Source organism: Hypanus sabinus, chromosome 29, assembly GCF_030144855.1.
Source record: "Hypanus sabinus isolate sHypSab1 chromosome 29, sHypSab1.hap1, whole genome shotgun sequence".
In the NCBI taxonomy this organism is placed as follows: domain Eukaryota; kingdom Metazoa; phylum Chordata; class Chondrichthyes; order Myliobatiformes; family Dasyatidae; genus Hypanus; species Hypanus sabinus.
Genome location: NC_082734.1, coordinates 1,310,519 through 1,334,670, shown reverse-complemented (window position 1 = coordinate 1,334,670; position 24,152 = coordinate 1,310,519). Strand labels below are relative to the sequence as shown.

General features: G+C 55.1%; 1 protein-coding gene across 1 annotated transcript in view; it reads right to left on the bottom strand.

Moving 5' to 3' along the window:
* Window positions 1-2,784: 2,784 nt before the first annotated feature.
* eif3c (eukaryotic translation initiation factor 3, subunit C) overlaps window positions 2,785-24,152 on the bottom strand; it is a 37,567-nt gene continuing 16,199 nt past the window's right edge. Inside the window, 7 exon segments of the mRNA XM_059953336.1 lie at window positions 2,785-2,955; window positions 3,542-3,707; window positions 4,775-4,862; window positions 6,441-6,506; window positions 8,074-8,233; window positions 13,695-14,058; window positions 23,374-23,598. Coding sequence (XP_059809319.1) covers window positions 2,879-2,955; window positions 3,542-3,707; window positions 4,775-4,862; window positions 6,441-6,506; window positions 8,074-8,233; window positions 13,695-14,058; window positions 23,374-23,598 — 1,146 coding nt within the window. The 3' untranslated portion in view covers window positions 2,785-2,878.

Below are 24,152 nucleotides of genomic sequence, written 5' to 3'. Positions count from 1 at the left end.
TCCCGGGGTCAGACACAGAGTGAAGCTCCCTCCACACCGTCCCATCACACACTCCCGGGATCAGACACAGAGTGAAGCTCCCTCCACACCGTCCCATCACACACTCCCGGGATCAGACACAGAGTGAAGCTCCCCCCCCTCCACACCATCAGACCGGGACATCCAACATTATTCCAGTCTCAGGAACAACACCCTACTGCTGCCCTTTGTGTTTGATGTCCGTCTAAGTGGACAGTATCTGTGTTTCCCCTCTCAATTCTTCACAGTACACACATACAGTACCCATGGCAATCACACTCAGCCTGTACCATCAGTTGCTTCGCCGATCCCAGGGGGGGAGGGGGGTGCGTGTGTGTGTGTCTCTCTCTCTGCAACTGTCTAATTGCAGATGGCTGTCCTAATCCGCGTGAGTGACACCTGTCCAAATCCGTGTGAGTGACACCTGTCCAAATCCCTGTGAGTGACACCTGTCCAAATCCGTGTGAGTGACACCTGTCCAAATCCCTGTGATTGACACCTGTCCAAATCCCTGTGAGTGATACCTGTCCAAATCCCTGTGAATGACACCTGTCCAAATACGCGAGTGATACCTGTCCAAATCCGTGTGACACCTGTCCAAATACGCGAGTGATACCTGTCCAAATCCGTGTGAGTGACACCTGTCCAAATCCGTGTGACACCTGTCCAAATCCCTGTGAATGACACCTGTCCAAATATGCGAGTGACACCTGTCCATATACGCGAGTGATACCTGTCCAAATCCCTGTGAGTGATACCTGTCCAAATCCCTGTGTGATACCTGTCCAAATCCCTGTGAGTGATACCTGTCCAAATCCCTGTGAATGACACCTGTCCAAATCCCTGTGAGTGACACCTGTCCAAATCCGTGTGAGTGACACCTGTCCAAATCCGTGTGAGTGACAACTGTCCAAATCCGTGTGGGTGACACCTGTCCAAATCCGTGTGGGTGACACCTGTCCAAATCCGTGTGAGTGACACCTGTCCAAATCTGTGTGACACCTGTCCAAATCCGTGTGAGTGATACCTGTCCAAATCCCTGTGATACCTGTCCAAATCCGTGTGATACCTGTCCAAATCCGTGTGATACCTGTCCAAATACGCGAGTGATACCTGTCCAAATCCGTGTGAGTGACACCTGTCCAAATACGCGAGTGATACCTGTCCAAATCCGTGTGAGTGACACCTGTCCAAATACGCGAGTGATACCTGTCCAAATCCGTGTGAGTGACACCTGTCCAAATCCGTGTGAGTGATACCTGTCCAAATCCGTGTGATACCTGTCCAAATCCGTGTGAGACACCTGTCCAAATCCGTGTGAGTGATACCTGTCCAAATCCCTGTGAGTGACACCTGTCCAAATACGCGAGTGATACCTGTCCAAATACGCGAGTGACACCTGTCCAAATCCGTGTGACTCCTGTCCAAATACGCGAGTGATACCTGTCCAAATACGCGATTGACACCTGTCCAAATCCGTGTGACTCCTGTCCAAATACGCTAGTGACACCTGTCCAAATCCGTGTGATACCTGTCCAAATCCCTGAGTGATACCTGTCCAAATCCGTGTGAGTGACACCTGTCCAAATCCGTGTGAGTGATACCTGTCCAAATCCGTGTGGGTGACACCTGTCCAAATCCGTGTGAGTGACAACTGTCCAAATACGCGAGTGACACCTGTCCAAATCCCTGTGAGTGATACCTGTCCAAATCCCTGTGAGTGATACCTGTCCAAATCCGTGTGAGTGACACCTGTCCAAATCTGTGTGAGTGACACCTGTCCAAATCCCTGTGAGTGATTGTGAGTGATTGTTGTGTTTTCTGCTAGGTAGCATTTTGTAAACATTGGTACTTTTCTTTTCACTATTTTTCCTAATTTTTGTTTTTGATTTTTGACGCACCGTATAAACAAACACCCTTACACAAAAGTGCTGGGCGACTCCAGCCATTTTTCCTTTGGTCGTACACCCTTGTCATTCACAATCAATGATTTGGATGCTAATTCACAAGTTTGATCAGCAAATTCACAGATGACACAAAATAAGGAGCTGTGATTGATAGTTATTGTAGGTTACTTGATCAGTTAGAGAAAGGCTGATAAGAGAAATGAATTTCAATACAGGTAATTGTGAGGTGATACCTTTTAGAAAACCAAATTCTGAATGGTGGGGCACTGGGGATTGCTGTAGAACAGAGGGGCCTGGGAGCACAAGTGAGTATTTCACTGAATGTGGTGTCACAGGTGGACAGAGTGGTGAAGGAGGCGTTTGGCACATTGGCCTTTTTCCAAGAATGGGAGCTAGGACATCACGGTGCAGTTGTGGAAGACGTTGGTGTACTGTGTACAGTTCTGGTCACCCCGCTATAGGAGGGACAGGGTTGAACTGGAAAGAGTGCAGAAGAGACTGACGAGGATGTTGCAGGAAGAGGTTAGCCAGCCTGGGTCTTTAGACCTTGGAAAGTAGGAGAACGAGTAGGAGAAGTGCAGCTTCAATAAGGTGTACCGTGTCAGTCTTTTCCCCGGGGCAGGGAGCAGAGGTTTCGGGTAACAGGAGAGAAGGCCAACTTTCTCACCCAGAGGGTGGGGAGTCGAAGGAACAAACTGCTGGAGGCAGATACAACACAATCATTCAGGAAGCTTCAGACAGCCAGATGAAGGGGAGGTGGGGATGCGACCAGCTGGGAGGTTAGTAGCACCTGTTTGGGCCGAAGAGCCTGTATCCCCTGCTGAATCTACAACACAGAAAGAGAGGCGGGCAGCAATGCTGACAGGACATTAATTCAGCTTTATTCTATGGATCACAGGCAGATACACACAACAGGTAAAAAGGAGGGGGGTCTCCCTCTGTCCTCTCTCCCCTCAGTAGGCGTTCTGGTTCTGCCGGAAGGCCCCTCGGCCTGCGTATGACTGCTTGCCCTGGTATCCAATCCGTTGGTCTGTCAAGAGAGCGAGAGCGAGTAAGGAGTCAGCAAGGAAGGGGGGTGGGGTGAGAGGGGAGGGGTGGGGGGAAGGGATGGGGAGGGGTTAGGGATGAAAGGGATGGGGAGGGGGGTGGGGGAAGGGAGGGGAGAGGGTGAAAGGGATGGGAGTGAAAGGGATGGAAAAGGGGTGGGGGAAGGGATGGGGAGGGGGAGGGGTTGGGGTGAAGGATGGGGAAGGGTGGGGGTGAAGGGGATGGGGAGGGGTTCAGCATCCCTCCCCATCGTCCTTGCTCCACTGGCAACCCCCTCGGATGCCAAACCCCTCTGTGGTGAACCACCCTAATAGTGGTAGTCCACCCCATAGAACGCCCCTCCACTGACAAGCCCAACCCCAGAATGTCTCCTGATCAGGAATCCTGCCCTGGAACCCACCCTGAATTAGGCATCCTCCCTCCCCCAACCATCACCAAATGAGGAATATTCCCCCCAGACACCCTGGATGAGGGATTTCACGTTTAAGATATACCACCTGGGAACCCTGGACTGAGACATCACACTCTGGGACCCCCTGCAACCCCACCCCAGACCCCTCTCCACTTACCGCGGCTGAAGTAACCCCCATAGGAGCCCTGCTTGAGGTCGAAAACCCTCTCGTTGTTCTCCACAAGGTTCCCCAGTTTCTCAGCCAGCTGGAGGGCCAGGTTCTGCAGAGAAGTGGGTTCTGTCCGATGCATCACAACCGTCTGCGTCGGCTGGTCCAGAGAGGCCTGGGGAAGGGGGGGGGTTCAATGTGAGGTACAAACCCAAGCCACCCACCTCTGCCCAGTGTTCCCTCCTCACTGTCCCTACCTGGTGCTTCCACCTCGCCCACCCCAGTGTGGAAGAGAGGGGTAGATAGTGTGAAGTACACTTCCTCACCACCCCTCCCACAGCACTCCCACCTCACCAGCAACACACCAGCTCACCACCCCTCCCACAGCACTCCCACCTCACCAGCAACACACCAGCTCACCACCCCTCCCACAGCACTCCCACCTCACCAGCAACACACCAGCTCTCTGCCGCTCCCACAGCACTCCCACCTCACCAGCAACACACCAGCTCTCTGCCGCTCCCACAGCACTCCCACCTCACCAGCAACACACCAGCTCACCACCCCTCCCACAGCACTCCCACCTCACCAGCAACACACCAGCTCTCTGCCGCTCCCACAGCACTCCCACCTCACCAGCAACACACCAGCTCTCTGCCGCTCCCACAGCACTCCCACCTCACCAGCAACACACCAGCTCACCACCCCTCCCCACAGTACTCCCACCTCACCAGCAACACACCAGCTCTCTGCCGCTCCCACAGCACTCCCACCTCACCAGCAACACACCAGCTCTCTGCCGCTCCCACAGTACTCCCACCTCACCAGCAACACACCAGCTCTCTGCCGCTCCCACAGCACTCCCACCTCACCAGCAACACACCAGCTCTCTGCCGCTCCCACAGCACTCCCACCTCACCAGCAACACACCAGCTCTCTGCCGCTCCCACTGTACTCCATCCTCTCCAGCTCTCAGCTGTGTGCAGGAAGGTAGTGGAGGGGGTTTACTCCAAAATACAGACCCCAACCCTCATTGGTAGTCCCTTCCCAACCCCACAATCCGCCTTTTTCAGCCTCCCCCAACTGCCCCACCCCTCTTTTACTCTCCCTCTTTTCCTTAATCCCGCCACCCCCACTTCACCCTCACTAATCACCTCCACCCCTCCATCAAACTTTCTCCTCAAACCCCGTACCCCTCCTTCACCCTCCCTCTCCTCAAACCCCTATCCCTCCTTCCCTCACCATCAGCTCCTCGTTGATGATCATCTTGCTGATAATGCTGTGGACATTCTGAATCTCCAACTGGAACATGTTGGCTAAAGTCTCCATACTGGGAGGGAGAGAGAGAGAACAGGGTGGAAGAACATGGGATGGGGGGGGGGGGAGTGTGTGGGGCACAGGAGCAGAGGGGGTAGGGAAGGTAAGTTGCATCATCACATTAAAATCCCAGTTTGACACAACACTACGTCAATTACCTGCTCACACTGCACAGGACACATCCAACATAACCAAAGATCGAACCGACCCCAGACATCTCTCTCTCTTCTCCCCTCTCCCATCAGGCAGAAGATATAGAAAGCTAAAAGCACTGACCACCAGGCTCAAGGACAGCTTCTATCCTGCTGTTACCAGACTATTGAATGTGCCCCTAGTACAACAGGATAGACTCTTGGCCTCGCAATCTACCTCATGGTGGCCCTTGCACCTTATTGTCTGCCTGCGCTGCCCTTTCTCTGTAATTTTATTCTGCATTCGGTTGTTGTTTTCCCTTCTTCTCCCTCAGTGCAGTGTAACGGTCTGATCTGTTTGAACAGTGTTCAAGACAAGCTTTTCACTGTATCTCAGTGCCTGTAACAATAATAAACCAATTGCAACACTATCTAATTTAGTCTCTGACTACTGCCATGACATCGCCCTCAGCCAAACGTACAACCATCCTCTTCTTTCCTGCATCTCTATCCAATTAAACCACCTGTAGCCCGCATTGAGCTGCCAGTCCAGTCCCTCCCTCGGCCACGGTTCCAGAAAGCCTAAAATATCCCAGACCCGGGCAGCTATCCTCACCCAGAAGATACAAAGCCTGAAAGCACAAACCACCAGGCTCAAGGACAGCTTCTGTCCATTGCATCAACTATTGAATGGTCCTCTAGAATAAGATGACGTCACACCTATCTCAATATCATCTTGTCTAAAGTGCACTTTCTCTGTAGCTGTTGCACTTTATTCTGTATTCTGTTATTGTTTTACCTGTTCTCACTCAGTGCTCAGTGTAATGATCTGATCATTTCTTGAATCAACCGGCACAACTTCAATCACCACCTCAGTACAGTAACACTTCAACCGGCACAACTTCAATCACCACCTCAGTACAGTAACACTTCAACCGGCACAACTTCAATCACCACCTCAGTACAGTAACACTTCAACCGGCACAACTTCAATCACCACCTCAGTACAGTAATACTTCAACCGGCACAACCTCAATCACAACCTCAGTACAGTAACACTTCAACCGGCACAACTTCAATCACCACCTCAGTACAGTAACACTTCAACCGGCACGACTTCAATCACCACCTCAGTACAGTAACACTTCAACCGGCACAACTTCAATCACAACCTCAGTACAGTAATACTTCAACCGGCACAACCTCAATCACAACCTCAGTACAGTAACACTTCAACCGGCACGACTTCAATCACAACCTCAGTACAGTAACACTTCAACCGGCACAACTTCAATCACTACCTCAGTACAGTAACACTTCAACCGGCACAACTTCAATCACAACCTCAGTACAGTAATACTATGACTTCTTTGTTCCGTCCCGAATCTCTATGGTTGCTACAGATACGTTTTTCACTGCTCCTCCCACATGGACCAACCCCACAGCCCCAGAGTTCTCACCTGATGCAGTCATAAACACTGCTGTATGTGAAGAGGTAAGTACGGAGAGACTCCTCCTGAATCTTCCTGTGGCAGAAAACAGACAGACAAGAGTCTCATCAGGTCCTGGGAGAGACAGTCAGGGGTCCAATCCCATTCTCAATAGTCTCATCAGGTCCCGGGGGGGGGGGGGAGAGAGGGGGGGAGAGGGGGGGGGGAGAGAGGGGGGAGGGGGGGGAGAGAGGGGGGGGAGGGGGGGGAGAGAGGGGGGAGAGAGGGGGGGGAGAGAGAGGGGGGGGGAGAGAGGGGGGGGAGAGAGAGGGGGGGGGAGAAGAGGGGGGGGAGAGAGAGGGGGGGGAGAGAGGGGGGGGAGAGAGAGGGGGGAGAGAGAGGGGGGGGAGAGAGGGGGGGGAGAGAGGGGGGGGAGAGAGGGGGGGGAGAGAGGGGGGGGAGAGAGGGGGGGGAGAGAGGGGGGGAGAGAGGGGGGGAGAGAGGGGGGGGAGAGAGGGGGGAGAGAGGGGGGGGAGAGAGGGGGGGGAGAGAGGGGGGGGAGAGAGGGGGGGGAGAGAGGGGGGGAGAGAGGGGGGGAGAGAGGGGGGGGAGAGGGGGGGGGAGAGAGGGGGGGAGAGAGGGGGGGAGAGAGGGGGGGGTAGAGAGGGGGGGAGAGAGGGGGGGAGAGAGGGGGGAGAGAGGGGGGAGAGAGGGGGAGAGAGGGGGGGAGAGAGGGGGGGAGAGAGGGGGGGAGAGAGGGGGAGAGAGAGGGTGGGGGAGAGGGGAGGGGAGAGAGGGGGGAGAGAGGGGGGGAGAGAGGGGGGGAGAGAGGGGGGGAGAGAGGGGGTGGAGAGAGGGGGGGTAGAGGGGGGGGAGAGGGGGGGAGAGGGGGGGAGAGGGGGGGAGAGGGGGGGAGAGGGGGGGAGAGGGGGGGAGAGGGGGGGAGAGGGGGGGAGAGGGGGGGAGAGAGGGGGGGAGAGAGGGGGGGGAGAGGGGGGGGGAGAGGGGGGGGAGAGGGGGGGAGAGAGAGGGGGAGAGAGAGGGGGAGAGAGAGGGGGAGAGAGAGGGGGAGAGAGAGGGGGAGAGGGGGGGAGAGAGAGGGGGGAGAGAGAGGGATAGATATATTCATCAGGTCTCAGGGAGAGAGCGGCAGGCAGGGGTCCAATCCCAGTCTCATAGACTCATCAGGTCCCAAGAATTACAGATTGGGGTCTGATCCCAGGATGTGGTAGGGGAAAAGAGGCATATGAAGAATGCCAAATCCCTGTGTTACAAGTGGGATACAATCCCGAGCTTCAGGGGTTTATATATAGAATATCTGATTCCCAGGAGGGGATTACAGGCTGGGATCAAATCCTGGGATTTGAGGGGTTTATATATCGAATAACAGATCCCCAGGAGTGGGTTATAGGCATGTATCTAATCCAGGGATTCAGAAGGTTTAAATAACAGATTCCTGGGAGTGGGTTATAGGCTGGGTCCTAATCCAAGGGTTCGGGGGTTTATATTTCCAATAACTGATCGTTAAGATTGGGTTACACACTGGGATCTTCTCCAGGGATTTGAAAAGGTTATAGAGTGAGTTACAAACTGAGGTCTAATCCAGGAGTTCAGGAAAAGCAAGATGGCACTGAGACGGTTGTCCAGAATTCAGGCTCTGTACCTGACCAGCATTTCCCGGACTTTGTCGGCTGCAGGGAAGAGATCCCAGACCTTGGCGTTCATCTTCTCGTTGATGATAAAGTTTTTGCAGGTTTTCCAGTCACCCATCTTCATGGCCTTGGAGGCAGCCACCACGTGTTCTCGCATACTCTCAGGGGGACCTGCAGGGCCAGAGCTAGGGTCACTGGGCAGGCAAACAAATGGGAGGTGGAGGAGGGAACTGGAGGGGACGGGAGGGGGAAGGGGAGAGCAGGGGACGGGAGGGGGAAGGGGAGAGCAGGGGACGGGAGGGGGAAGGGGAGAGCAGGGGACGGGAGGGGGAAGGGGAGAGCAGGGGACGGGAGGGGGAAGGGGAGAGCAGGGGACGGGAGGGGGAAGGGGAGAGCAGGGGACGGGAGGGGGAAGGGGAGAGCAGGGGACGGGAGGGGGAAGGGGAGAGCAGGGGACGGGAGGGGGAAGGGGAGAGCAGGGGACGGGAGGGGGAAGGGGAGAGCAGGGGACGGGAGGGGGAAGGGGAGAGCAGGGGACGGGAGGGGGAAGGGGAGAGCAGGGGACGGGAGGGGGAAGGGGAGAGCAGGGGACGGGAGGGGGAAGGGGAGAGCAGGGGACGGGAGGGGGAAGGGGAGAGCAGGGGACGGGAGGGGGAAGGGGAGAGCAGGGGACGGGAGGGGGAAGGGGAGAGCAGGGGACGGGAGGGGGAAGGGGAGAGCAGGGGACGGGAGGGGGAAGGGGAGAGCAGGGGACGGGAGGGGGAAGGGGAGAGCAGGGGACGGGAGGGGGAAGGGGAGAGCAGGGGACGGGAGGGGGAAGGGGAGAGCAGGGGACGGGAGGGGGAAGGGGAGAGCAGGGGACGGGAGGGGGAAGGGGAGAGCAGGGGACGGGAGGGGGAAGGGGAGAGCAGGGGACGGGAGGGGGAAGGGGAGAGCAGGGGACGGGAGGGGGAAGGGGAGAGCAGGGGACGGGAGGGGGAAGGGGAGAGCAGGGGACGGGAGGGGGAAGGGGAGAGCAGGGGACGGGAGGGGGAAGGAGAGAGCAGGGGACGGGAGGGGGAAGGAGAGAGCAGGGGACGGGAGGGGGAAGGAGAGTAGGGGATGGGAGGGAAAAGGAGAGTAGGGCAGAGGAAGGGAACTGGAGCGAAAAGGGTTAGGGAGTAGGGAGATGATGGGAGAGAGAGAGTAGGGGAGGGAATGGGAAATGAGAGAGAGAGGCAGGAGAGGAAGAAGAGGAGCAAGAAGGCAGCAGGAGAGCACCTAAGGATTTCCAGCAGGAAGGCATTTTGAGTTCTCGGGGGAAGAGAGCGGCCAGACTGTGCAGGCTCATGACGTCAGCCAGTTGAGCACAAACAGTTTAAAAAGAAGGCAGCCATATCCAGCGGGCAGCGTTGGGAGCGCACAGCGGAGTGAGAGAAGCAGCAGAGTGAAAGGGCTTTGGTTCCACGGGACAAGGCAGTAATGGGAAGAGGTGAGGCAGTTGATGATTGCAAAAGGAGGTAGTATGTGGGTGAGGCCAGTTTTCTGTGGCCGCTGTCAGATGTGGGAGGTCCTGGAGTCTCCCGGCGTCCCGGACGGACACATCTGTACCCGGTGCTTCAAGATGCAACTCCTAAGGGACCGTGTTAGGGAACTGGAGCTGCAGCTCAATGACCTTCGTCTGGTCAGGGAGAGTGAGGAGGTGATAGAGAGGAGTTACAGGCAGGTGGTCACTCCAGGGCCACGGGGGACAGAGAAATGAGTCACAGTCAGGAGAGGGAAGGGGAAGAGTCAGGTACTAGAGAGTACCCCTGTGGCTGTACCCCTTGACAATAAGTACTCCTGTCTGAGTACTGTTGGGGGGACAGCCTACCTGGGGGAAGCGACAGTGGCCGTGCCTCTGGCACAGAGTCTGGCCCTGTGGCTCAGAAGGGTGGGGAAAGGAGGACGAAAGCAGTAGTGATAGGGGACTCTATAGTCGGGTTCAGACAGGCGATTCTGTGGACGCAGGAAAGAAACTCAGATGGTAGTTTGCTTCCCAGGTGCCAGGGTCCGGGATGTTTCTGATCGTGTCCAAGATATCCTGTGGTAAGAGGGAGAACAGCCAGTGGTCGTGGTACATATTGGTACCAATGACATAGGTAGGAAAAGGGAAGAGGTCCTGAAAGGAGTTAGGAAGAAAGTTGAAAAGCAGGACCTCAAAGGTAGTAATCTCGGGATAACTGCCTGTGCCACACGACAGTGAGATGATAAATGCGTGGCTGAGGGATTGGAGCAGGGGGCAGGGATTCAGATTTCTGGATCATTGGCACCTGTACAAAAAGGATGGGTTGCATTTGAATCTCAGGGGGACCAATATCCTGGCGGGCAGGTTTGATAGAGCTGTTGGGGAGGGTTTAAACTAGTTTGGCAGGGGGGTGGGAATCAGAATGTGAGTGCAGGGATTAAGGTAGAAGGACAAGGGCATGATGCTAAGAGTTCTGAGTTGATGAGGAAGGACAGGCAGGGGACAGAACAGAATTGTAGCCAGTTAAAGGGGTTGAAATGTGTCTATTTCAATGCTAGGAGTATTAGGAACAAGGAGGATGAACTTAGAGCATGGATCAGTACGTGGAACTACGTTGTTGTGGCCGTTACTGAAACTTGGTTGGAGGAAGGGCAGGATTGGATGATGCAGGTCCCAGGGTTCAGGTGTTTTAAAAGGAATAGGATGGGAGATCGAAAAGGGTGGGAGTGGCATTGCTGGTCAGGGATAGTATCACGGCTATAGAAAGGGAGGACGCTGCAGAAAGAGTGTCCACGGAGTCAGTATGGGTGGAAGTCAGAAATAGGAAGGGATTAATCACTGTGCTGGGAGTAGTCTATATGCCCCCAAATAGCCCTCAGGACACTGAGGAGCAGATAAGCAGGCAGATTTTAGAATGGAGCAGGAAATAGTTATGGAGCAGGGTAGTAGTTATGGGTGACTTCAACTTCCCTCATATTGACTGGCACCTCCTGAGTGCCAGGGGGATAGATGGGGCTGAATTTGTCAGGTGTGCTCACGAAGGATTCCTGACACAGTATGTGGACCGGCCAACCAGAGGAGAGGCTATACTGGATCTAGTTCTGGGTAATGAACCTGGTCAGGTGACAGACCTCTTGGTGGGGGAGCATTTTGGTGAGAGTGACCACAACTCCCTTAGCTTCAGCATAACTATGGAAAGGGATAAAATCAGACGAAGTGGTAAAGTGCTTAACTGGGGAAGGGCTAACTTTGAAGGGATGAGGCAGGAACTAGTGAGAGTAAATTGGAAACAGATGTTCAAAGGGGAAAGCACAGAAGTAATGTGAGAGAAGTTTAGGGACCACTTGAGCTGGGTTCAGGATAGGTTTGTCCCACTGAGGCAAGGAAAAAATGGTAGGAAAAGGGAACCGTGGCTGACAAAACACGTGAGGTAACTCGTCAAGAGGAAAAAGGAAGCATATGTTAGATATAAGAAGCAGGAAATAGGAGGGACTTATGAGAAATATAGGGTAGCCAGGAAGGAGCTAAAGAAAGGACTTAGGAGAGCTCGGAGGGGGCATGAGAAGGCCTTGGCATGTAGGATTAAGGAGAACCCCAAGGCGTTCTATGCGTATGTGAAGAATAGGAGGATGACAAGAACGAAGGTGGGACCGCTAAAGGATAAAGAGGGCAACATGTGCCTGGAGGCGGAGGAAGTTGGGGAAGTCCTAAATGAATACTTTGCTTCAGTATTCAAAAGTTAAAAGGATCTTGATCAGGATGAGGTTGAAGTAGAGCGGGCCTGTGTGCTGAACAATGTGGAGATTAAGGAAGTAGTAGTGCTGGATCTTCTTAAAAACATTAAGATTAATAAATCCCCAGGGCCGGATGTGATACACCCCAGGTTGTTGTGGGAATCGAGAGAAGATCACGGGAGCATTAGCTATGATCTTTGAATCCTCTTTGGCTGCAGGGGAAGTGCCGGAGGACTGGAGAATGGCAAATGTAGTTCCCTTGTTTAAAAAAGGTCATAGGGAGAATCCTGGGAACTATAGACCAGTGAGTCTTACATCAGTGGTATGCAAACTACTGGAAAGGATTCTTAAGGATAGGATCTAAGAGCATTTGGAGAAGTGCAGTCTACTCATGGATAGTCAACATGGCTTTGTGAAGGGAAGATCGTGCCTCACAAGCCTGATTGAGTTTCTTGAAGAGGTAACAAAAGAAATTGATGACGGTAGGGCTCGGATGTGGTCTACATGGACTTCAGCAAAGCATTTGACAAGGTCCCTCATGAGAGACTCATCCAGAAAGTCATGAGGCATGGGATAAGTGGAACTTTGCCTGTTTGGATAAAAAATTGGCTTAAGGGAAGAAAGCAGAGGGTAGTTGTGGAAGGAAAGTATTCTGACTGGAGGTCGGTGACTAGTGGAGTGCCGCAGGGATCTGTCCTGGGACCCCTGCTATTTGTGATTTGTTTAAATGACCTGGATGTAGAGGCGGAAAGATGGGTGAGTAAGTTTGCGGATGAGTCGAAGATTGGAGGAGTTGTGGATGGAGCGCAAGTTGTCGAAGGTTAAAGAGGATATAGACAGACTGCAGAGTTGGGCAGAAAAATGGCAGATGGAGTTTAATCCGGACAAGTGTGAGGTGATGCATTTTGGAAGGACAAGCCAGAAGACTGAGTAAAGGATTAAAGGTCAATTATTTGAGAGTGTGGATGAACAAAGGGACCTTGAGGTTCAAATCCATACATCCCTCAAGGTCACTGCACAGGTTGATAGGGTAGTTAAGAGGGCCTATGGGATGCTAGGCTTCATTAACAGGGGGATTGAGCTCAAGAGTAGAGAGGTCATGTTGCAACTACAAATCTCTGGTGAGACCGCATTTACAGTATTGTGTTCAGTTCTGGTAACCTCATTATAGGAAGGATGTGGAAGCTATGGAAAGGGTGCAGAGTAAATTTACCAGGATGTTGCTTGGTTTGGAGAACAAGTCATATGGAACAAGGTTAGCAGAGCTGGGACTTTTCTCTTTGAAGCGTACAAGAATGAGAGGGGACTTGATAGAGGTCTACAAGATTATGGGAGGCATATATAGGGTGGATAGTCAGTACCTGTTTCCCAGGGCACCAATAGCAAACACCAGAGGGCATATGCACAAAATTAAGGGAGGGAAGTTTAGGGGAGATGTCGGGGGTAAGTGGTTTAAAAAAAAAATATATATATATTATTATTATTTTTTTTTTTACACAGAGGGTTGTGAGTGCCTGGAATAACTTGCCAGGGATGGTGGTGGAGGTTAAAACATTAGGGGTATTTAAGAGCCTCTTGGACAGGCACGTGGATGAAAGAAAAATGGAAGGTTACGGGGTAGTGTGGGTTTAGTACTTTTTTTTAAGGATTATATGGGTCAGCACAACATGGAGGGCTGAAGGGCCTGTACTGTGCTGTCGTGTTCTATGGTTCTATGATTCTAGGAGTGGGGTGGGAGGTGAGGGAGGGGTATAACATGGAGGAGGACAGTGAAAGGAAGGATGAAGGGATGGACCGAGCTTCTAGTCCACCCTCAGCAGGTAGTGGACCGTCTCTGGGTGGAAAGGACAGGGATGGGAGAGAAGGGGGGGAGGGCAGAAGTGGAGTAAGAGGAAGGAGTATAGTCACTCACCCAGGAGGGGCTGCCTCTCGCCGACCCTCAGCTGGTGGTGGAACTGTTTGCTGATCATGCGGCGGCGGGCATCGAACTCATGGCCAGCCATGTAGGGGATCTCGAGGAGCATGGCAGACACCAGGTAGACGCACTCCAGCAGCTCCAGGTTGATGTGCATGTGGAAGGGGATCTGGCGGCGCTTCTCGATCTTCTCCTGCTCCTGGTTTCGCTCCTGCATGTTGCGCATCAGCAGGCCCTGGCCCAGCAGCTCCTTGGCGCGGCCACTTGACTGGATGTCCAGCAGTGCATTGTGAGCGTCCTTGATCATCCCCTGGCGGAAGGCACAGATCCCCAGCTGCACCATCGTCCGGTTGTACAGGATCTAGGGTGAGGAAACACCGTCCCATCACACACTCCCAGGGTCAGACACTAGGTGGCGCTCCCACCACACCGTCCCATCACACATTCCCTGGGTCAGACACTAGGTGGCGCTCCCTCCACACCGTCCCATCACACACTCCCGGGGTCAGACACAGAGTGAAGCTCCCTCCACCCGTCCCATCACACACTCCCGGGGTCAGACACAGAGTAAATCTCCCTCCACACCGTCCCATCACACACTCCCGGGGTCAGACACAGAGTGAAGCTCCCTCCACCCGTCCCATCACACACTCCCAGGGTCAGACACTAGGTGGCGCTCCCACCACACCGTCCCATCACACATTCCCGGGGTCATACACAGAGTGAAGCTCCCTCCACACCGTCCCATCACACACTCCCAGGGTCAGACACAGAGTGAAGCTCCCTGCACACCGTCCCATCACACATTCCCGGGGTCATACACAGAGTGAAGCTCCCTCCACACCGTCCCATCACACACTCCCAGGGTCAGACACAGAGTGAAGCTCCCTGCACACCGTCCCATCACACATTCCCGGGGTCATAACACAGAGTGAAGCTCCCTCCACACCGTCCCATCACACACTCCCAGGGTCAGACACAGAGTGAAACACCCTGCACACCGTCCCATCACACACTCCCGGGGTCAGACACAGAGTGAAGCTCCCTCCACACCGTCCCATCACACACTCCCGGGGTCAGACACAGAGTGAAACACCCTGCACACCGTCCCATCACACACTCCCGGGGTCAGACACAGAGTGAAGCTCCCTCCACACCGTCCCATCACACACTCCCGGGGTCAGACACAGAGTGAATCTCCCTCCACACCGTCCCATTACACACCCCCAGGGTCAGACACAGAGTGCAGCTGTTCTGATTGCGCTGGGAGAAATCGGGGAAAAACTACTTTATGAAGGTCTTGAATTGCTTGGAAATTGGTTTGCAAAGTCCCTTGAACATCTAAGTGAGCGGCTGGTTTAGAGTGGAAGCTTCGTTTGGAGTTTTTCTGCCAGTTTGGATGGGGTTCGTTGACGGCTTCGAACTGCGTAGCACGCTGCTGTGGCCGCTGGCTACTCGCCAGGAAGCAGGTTCGCTCCAAAAACCGGAGACAAACGACGTTGCTTGGCCCCACTGACATCGGGGCAACCTCCTTCCATCTCTATCGTCGGGATTCTCGTTCGGTGTCGGAGCCGAAACATCGTTTGAGACGTCTCGACCTCTCACGGCCTGGAAGTTCAGCAGGACTAACAGAGCCTTTCCTGGCGTTGGAATTTCTGGCACGGAGCCAGCAAGGTACCGTCGAGTATAAACTTTTCCCGCCAGTTACTCAACTCACTCCGAGACTTTATAACCAGCACCACCGTATCATTCTCGGTTCGGACACATAAGTAACATGCCGGACCAGTCTGCAGGGAGTCGCAGGCCTTCGGGGAGTTATGCAAAGGCGGCTGCCTCTCCGGCCTCGGACAACGCCCTGTTTCGGACGGTGAAAGTTGAACGCGGGGTGCAATGTATTTTGCGAACTGGAACTACGCTGGAAAAGTGCGCGGAGGCCATGGAGGACTTGTTGGGGAGAGGTGGTGTTTTGGCCGCTGAGAAGGAGTTCGGGAAGGCGGTGTTTTACCTGAGGAATGATGAGTTGGTGCATCGGGCCCTCAGTAGAGGGATCACGGTGGAGAACATCTTTTTACAGATGGAGCTAGTGACAGCTCCCACACAACGCATCGTCCTCAGTCACGTACAGCCTTTCATCCCCAATGAGGACCTGCTTCCCGCATTGGCCCGCTTGGGGCAAGTACGGTCAGAGATAACTGCCATCAGGCACAAATTCAGGAGGCGCACCCTCCGGACCGTAATCTCTTTCCGGCGACAGGTATTCATGAAACTGGAAAGGGAGGATGAAGTTGAGGGCCGGTTTACTGTCCGGCACGGGGGGGTAGATTATCAGGTGTATTGGAGCTCTGAGCACCCACGGTGCCATGCGTGCGGGGAGGTGGGGCACTTTCGGAGGGACTGTCCTAGCACCCGAAAACCCAGGGAGTCCACTTCAGGAACTTGTGCCCCAGCTACCTCTGCCCCTGATCCCATCCCTGCTCCTACACCTGTGCCGACCCCTGCCCCTGCTCCTGCCCCTGACCCAGTCTCTAACCCCGCCCCTATTCCTACGTCTGCTCCTACCCCTGTGGTTCAGGCGGGTGATCCTGGGGCTACGTGTGGGGAGGTTCAGGCGAGGGACGGGGTGGAGTCCGGGCGGGGCAAGAAAGCGAGGAAGAAGTCGAAACACGTGAAGAAGTCGGCCCCCGAGACCGCAGAGCTCACGCCCATTTGCCCTGAGGTGGAGAGGGAGGCTCGGGGAAGAGTACGGTTGGACGGGGCGATAGGAGCGGAGAGTACCGCTCCGTCGGTGAATTCCGCACCTGTGTGCTCCTCCGGCTTGAAGAGGAGATGGGATTGTTCCCCCAAGAGGGCAGAGAATGCAGATGAGGGGGAGTCCCAGAAAGGGGTGGGGATCTGGGTGGGAGTTGTGTCTAACCCTAAATCCCAAGATGTAGACACCAGTCCTGGGGTGGGTGGTGTGGTTGTGCATGAAGCTAGTGCTGGGCCTGTTTGCATGCCTAAAACAGACCTGGAGCCCTCCACCCAGGACTTAGCAGTAAGCGCCTCCCTGGAGGCAACTGTATTAAGTAGTACAGGTGGAGAGGAGACCAGGCTCTCTCACAGTCAGCATCAGGCTGCCAGTGAATCCATTGGGCCAGAGCTGCTGGGGTCCCATTCATGCCCGTCTCCTGGGGAGGGTGATGTAACCTGCATGCCGACCCCATCAACTAATGGCCTGCAGGGAGTCCCTTGGGATTTTCTCTCCATCGTCGCAACTGTGGGTAAGACTGCTGCGACGGTGGAGCGGGAAGGTATAGGGGAGGTACCCGCTGTGCAGTGTAGGTTACAGGGGCAGCCACCTTATACACCACATGAGGAGGACGGTGGGGGATCTGTCTGCAGTGAGGGGTTGGAGGGGGATTCATTTGATAGCGAGACAATGGACATCCTCACCCCTCCAGAGAAGTCCCCATTGATACCTGTGGAGGAGATCAGAGAGTTTATTCACTCCTCCGTTGGTGCAAAGCATCGGCCTAAACTAGCCTCGCTTCGCTGGCCTAGCATGCCGAGGCTGTTGAAGTCCCTGAGGGTCATCCTCAGACGGAAGGGGAAGGGGAAGAGGAATGCTGTGTCAGGGAATGACAGGCGGCAGCTGAAATCCTTCCTGGATGACCTGGTGCGGGACATCAGGATGAAAAGCAGCCTCGCTCCTTTGGGAGATGGTGGGTCACAGGGTAGCGATGGTAGCAGTCGGGCCCGGAAAGCAAAGGATATTCTCGGTTTTCTTCGGGAGAGTGCGGCTGAGGGCGCCATCGCTCTCAGTGGGAAGGGGACTGGTGCTGAGGCCTAGTGTGCTCCCGACATGAAGCTTACCATAGCTAGTCTCAATGTAAACGGTAGCAGGGGTCCTCTCCGCAGATATAACAGTCCTCAGGGATGGGAGATACGCGGTGAGTTTCCTGCAGGATACCCATACCACCCCGCTTGGCTCCTGGAGTGGCAGGGCGGGGTCTACATGAGTCACCTTAGCTCCAACTCTAGTGGGGTGGCGATCCTGTTGGCCCCAACCTTCCGGCCAGAAATCGTAGGAGTCCAAGATGTTGTGCCCGGCCGTCTGCTCCACCTGGCTGTGCGCCTGGATGGAGTACCGTTACATTTTATCAACGTGTACGCTCCGAGGCGTGGGGTGATGCAGACGCGCCTATTCTGTCAGCTGTCCGCCTTGCTGAGTTCCATCGACCCGGAGGACTGCGTCATCCTCGGGGGAGACTTCCAACTGTACCCTCGAGGTGGAGGACCGCTCGGGCCTCCAACGCGACCCAGCATTGGCGAAAAAGTTAAAGGAGCTAGTCGGCTCCTTTGACTTGGTGGACAGCTGGTGGAATCTTCACCCTGACTCTAGCGCCTTCTCCAGAAGATCTAGAGAGGGGGGTTCCCGGATAGACTGCCTGTATATCTCTCGGGCTTATGTCTCCCGCGTGTCGGTGTCCTCCATGCGGCCGGTGTCGTGCTTGGATCATCACCTTGTGTGGTTGGAATTTACTCCTCTGCACCCTCAGGTGGGATCCGGGTATTGGCACTTTAACAACTGGCTGCTGGAGGACAGCCAATTCTGAGATTCATTCTGAGCATTCTGGGCCACATGGAGAAAGAGACTGAGAGAGTTTAGCTCCCTACAGCTGTGGTGGGATGTGGGCAAGGCCCACATCCGGTTTTTATGTCGGGAGTACACTAGGGGGTCGACAAAGAGGCGGGGCTCTTTGATTGAGCGGCTTGAGAGAGCGTTGCTTGACCTAGAGTCCCGTCTTGGTCCGACCAGTGGAGACCATCAAATGTGGCAGGAATACCAGGAGAAGAAGGACGCACTAAGGAATCTGCAGCTTCAGCAGTCCCGAGGCGCATATGTGAGGTCGCAGATCCAAATGCTGCAAGATTTGGACCGCGGTTCACCCTTCTTCTACTCGTTGGAGAAGTGGCGGGGAGTTCAAAAGCAGCTGCTGATGGCTCCTCCACCACAGATCCTGATGAAATTATCAAAGAAATCCGCACTTTCTATTGGTCCTTATTCTCACCAGATCCGTCAAATGCGGGGGCGTGCAGTGAGGTCTGGGAATATTTGCCAAAGGTCAGCCCAGATGACGCAGCGCGTCTGGACGCTTCCCTGACTGGGGAGGAGCTGTCTACTGCCCTTCGACAACTCCGGAGGGGTAAATCCCCTGGCTTAGATGGTCTGAGTGTAGAGTTTTATCAGGCTTTTTGGGATGTCTTGGGGGTCGATTACAGCCTTGTTCTAGGGGAGAGCCTAGCCACCGGGGAAATGCCCCTCTCATGGCGGAGAGCTGTTGTGGTCCTGCTACCCAAGAAGGGAGACCTTCGCCTGCTAAAGAACTGGCGCCCGGTCTCCCTCTTGTGCGCGGACTACAAGATCTTCGCCCGGGCAATGGCCAACTGTCTTGGTTCAGTACTGAGACAGGTGATTCATCCTGACCAATCTTACACAGTCCCGGGCCGCTCCATCCAGGACAATGTCCACCTAGTACGGGACCTGATCCACCTGCACCAGGAGACTGGGTCCCCGGCAGCGTTTCTTTCTCTTGACCAGGAGAAGGCGTTTGACCGGGTAGACCACAGTTTCCTGGTGGGCACTCTGCAGGCCTTTGGGCTCGGACCACACTTTGTGGCCCGAGTTCGGCTCCTCTACTCTGCCGCAGAGTGCCTTGTTAAGGTCAATGGATCACTGGCAGCGCCCATTCCCTTCAGGAGAGGAGTACGTCAGGGGTGCCCCATGTCTGGTCAATTGTATGCGATCTGTGTCGAGCCATTCCTGAGCCTCCTAAGACTCCGAAGACTGACAGGTCTGGTTCTGCGTGAACAGGACATGGAGGTCGTCCTCTCGGCCTACGCCGATGATGTACTCCTCATGATGACAGATCCCAATGACCTGCGGAAGATGCGCGAGTGCCAAGACGTTTTCTCGGCGGCATCCTCCGCCAGAATCAACTGGGCAAAATGTTCCGGACTCTTAGTGGGTCAGTGGCAGGTGAACTCCCTACCGGAGGAGATGAGAGCTTTTGAGTGGAGTACTAGGCGTCTCCTCTATCTGGGAGCCTACCCGACTCCTTCTGGGGAGACCTGGCTGGCGAGCTGGCAGAACCTGGAGACGAAAGTCATGGCCCAGCTGGGGCGCTGGTCAGGCCTTCTCAGGGTGCTTTCCTATCGAGGCAGGGTGGTGGTCATAAACCAGCTGGTGGCCTCCATGTTGTGGTATCGGATGGTCACCTTGGCCCCTCCTGCCCCGTTTGTTGCAAGACTGCAGAGGAAATTAGTGGACTTCTTCTGGGGCAACAGGAAACACTGGGTCTCTGCAGCGGTCTTGAGTCTCCCAGCAGGAGAGGGCGGACAGTCGCTGGTGTGCGTCCGAACGCAGCTGGCGGCTCTCCGCCTCAGGACTCTGCAGAGATTCCTGTACGCCGAGCACCCTCCCAGGTGGCACGTGTTGGTGACTTTCTTCCTCCGGAGGGGCTGCTGTCTTCATGAAGACATGCGGCTACCACCGGCGGGTGTCAGCCGTACTGCTTTGCGGAGTCTGCCCGGTTTCTATCAGGACCTACTGAGAGTCTGGAACATGGTCACCTCAGGCCGGGAATCCCCTCCTCAGGCGGAGGGCGGGGTCCTGGCCGGCCCTTGCCCTACCTCAGTGGCTGTCGGTGCGGCTCAGTTGTGTGGACCAACTCAGGCCGAGCTGCTGGTCGGGCCCAGACCCCGCAATCTTCTCCGGGAGCCGTGTCCGCACAACTTGAGCCGTCTCTCATCGATACCCACAGTCCCATTCAGGGATGCAAGTAGGAGGTATCTGTATGGGCTGCTACTCCACATCCTCCACTTCCTTGCCCTTGTACACCGTCCCGACACGCCATGGCGGTCGGTCCTTCCACCCAGAGGTGAGGAGGGTCCCCACTGGAAGTCCCTTTACGCCGGGGTTCTTCCCATGCACCTGGGGGATCTCGGCTGGAGGGTACTGCATAGGGCAGTGCCCTGCAATAAGTTTTTCAGTTTGTACATGGACTTCCCACCCGCATGCCACTTCTGCGGGCTGGAGGAGACCGTGTACCACATGTACATGGAGTGTGTGAGGCTGCAGCCTCTTTTTGCATATTTGCGTGGGCTGCTTCTCGCCTTCTGGCTGCATTTTAGTCCCACCCTGTTTATATATGGTCATCCAGTAAGGAAGGGGGCATGGAGGGATGAGGATGTCCTAGTCAATTTGCTCCTGGGGCTGGCGAAATCCGCCATCCGAGGGTCTTGGAAACGGGTGGCGGGAGGATCTCCCCGGGCAGACTGCCTGGCAATGTTTAGGGGGTATGTTCGTGCTCGGGTAACTATTGAAAGGGAACACGCGCAGTCCACAGTGCCCTTGGAGGAGTTTCGAGACCGTTGGGCTCCGCGGGGTGTAAATGCCATCGTAGATAGAGATGTAATGGTGTAATTCTGGTGTAATGTCTATTGTCTATTTGTAGTGCAGTAATTGTGTTTGCCACTGTTTTGTATATATTGTATAGCACCGATATTTGTAATAAAGGATTTTGTAATAAAAAAAAAGGTCAGACACAGAGTGAAGCTCCCTCCACACTGTCCCATCACACACTCCTGGGGTCAGACACAGAGTGAAGCTCCCTCCACACACTCCCGGGGTCAGACACAGAGTGAAGCTCCCTGCACACCGTCCCATCACACACTCCCGGGGTCAGACACAGAGTGAAGCTCCCTCCACACACTCCCGGGGTCAGACACAGAGTGAAGCTCCCTCCACACTGTCCCATCACACACTCCTGGGGTCAGACACAGAGTGAATCTCCCTCCACACCATCCCATCACACTCTCCCGGAGTCAGACACAGAGTGAAACTACCTCCACCCCGTCCCATCACACACTCCCGGGGTCAGACACTGAGTGAAGCTCCCTCCACACACTCCCAGGGTGAGACACAGAGTGAAGCTCCACACTATCCCATCACACACTCCTGGGGTCAGACACAGAGTGAAGCTCCCTCCACACACTCCCGGGGTCAGACACAGAGTGAATCTCCCTCCACACCATCCCATCACACACTCCGTGGGTCAGACACAGAGTGAAGCTCCCTCCACACTGTCCCATCACACACTCCCGGGGTCAGACAGAGTGAAGCTCCCTCCACAGCATCCCATCACACACTCCTGGGGTCAGACAGAGAGTGAATCTCCCTCCACGGCGTCCCATCACACACTCCCGGGGTCAGACACAGAGTGAAACTACCTCCACCCCGTCCCATCACACACTCCCAGGGTCAGACACTGAGTGAAGCTCCCTCCACACACACCCAGGGTCAGACACAGTGAAGCTCCCTCCACACCGTCCCATCACACACTCCCGGGGTCAGACACAGAGTGAAGCTCCCTCCACACCGTCCCATCACACACTCCCGGGGTCAGACACAGAGTGAAACTCCCTCCACACCGTCCCATCACACACTCCCGGGGTCAGACACAGAGTGAAGCTCCCTCCACACCGTCCCATCACACACTCCCGGGGTCAGACACAGAGTGAAGCTCCCTCCACACCGTCCCATCACACACTCCTGGGGTCAGACTCAGAGTGAAGCTCCCTCCAGACTGCCCCATCACACACTCCCGGGGTCAGACACAGAGTGAAACTCCCTCCACACCGTCCCATCACACACCCCCGGGGTCAGACACAGAGAAGGTCCCTCCACACCATCATGGACCATACAGCAGTACAGCACAGTACAGATGCTACTAAATCTCTTCCCTCTCACCTTAAACCAGTGCCCTCCGGTTCTTGATTCCCCAACACTGCAGAAAATGACTGGCACATTCACTGTCTGTGCCTTTCGTAGTTTTATTCACCTCTGTAAGCACCTCTGTAATCTCCAAGAAATAAAGTCCCAGCCTGCCCATCCTCTCTCCTTCAATTCTCGTAAATCACCTCTGCACTCTTTGTAGCTCAATTACATCTTTTCTATAGCAGGGCAACCAAAGTGTGTCAAACACTTCTTTCAGCACTGTCTACCCGTGACTCCACTTTCAGGGAACCACATACTGGTAGCCCCTGGGTCCCTCTGGGATCCTGTCCCACCCGCAGTGTCCTCATGTTCTCAGGTCAGGCGGACTGGCACATCTTTCTCCCACCCCTCCCGTAAGGGCGAGCAACAGCGTTGACCTGGTGACTCAATCTCTCCTCAAAGGTTAATCCTGTCTTCAAAATCAGCTATTGCCGTTTGCTGCTTCTCTCCACTACCTCTCTGAGATATGTGCACCGCCCCCAGCCCCGAGAGGCACCATCCTTAACGAGGTCCCAGTAAAATCAAAGACTGGTTTTTCTCTCAGATGCACAACGGCAGTTCTGTTCTGGTCGCAAGGACGTCGAAGTATTAGAGAGGAGGATGCTGTGTGGATAAGAGAGTCTGTCTCATGAGGGTAGGTTGAGTAAGCTAGGGGTTTTCTCTCGAGGGAGGGAGGATGAGAGGTGATATGATAGAGGTGCAGAAAATAAGAGGTACAGATTGAGTGGACAGCCCAAGACTTTTCCCCAGTGCAACAATGGCTAAGTTCAGAGAATGGAGACACACACACACTCCCCACCCCCTGCTGGAAGCCAGCACAGAGCCCGTATTCCTGGAGAAGCAATGGAACCCACTCACCTGTACCGGGGGGTCAGCGTGCTGGATATTGTCCTGCAGGTGAGACATGAGCATGAGGTCACGGGCCTGGAACCAACGGTTGTGCAGGGCATGGTGATAGATGTGACACAGGATGGCGCAGGTACGGATACGATCCGTCCGGTCCTTTGAGTAGATGAACTTGCAGAGACGGTCCATCAGGACAGTGCTGTCCTCGCCCTCGCTCTCCGCCTGGTCCTGCTCAGACTGAGGGACGGGTAGAGTGTCACACTCCTCCTCTCCCTGCTCCCCTTCCCTTCCCACCCTCTCCCTCGCTCTCCGCCTGGTCCTGCTCAGACTGAGGGACGGGTAGAGTGTCACACTCCTCCTCTCCCTGCTCCCCTTCCCTTCCCACCCTCTCCCTCGCTCTCCACCTGGTCCTGCTCAGACTGAGGGACGGGTAGAGTGTCACACTCCTCCTCTCCCTGCTCCCCTTCCCTTCCCACCCTCTCCCTCGCTCTCCGCCTGGTCCTGCTCAGACTGTGGGACAAGTGGAGTGTCACACTCCTCCTCTCCCTGCTCCCCTTCCCTTCCCACCCTCTCCCTCGCTCTCCGCCTGGTCCTGCTCAGACTGAGGGACGGGTAGAGTGTCACACTCCTCCTCTCCCTGCTCCCCTTCCCTTCCCACCCTCTCCCTCGCTCTCCGCCTGGTCCTGCTCAGACTGGAGGAGGAGAACACGCTCCCCACTCTGTTCCCCGTCTCTATCCCCCCACCGTCTCTTCCCCAGCCCCTGCTCTCTTTCTAGAGGATGAGAAAGGGG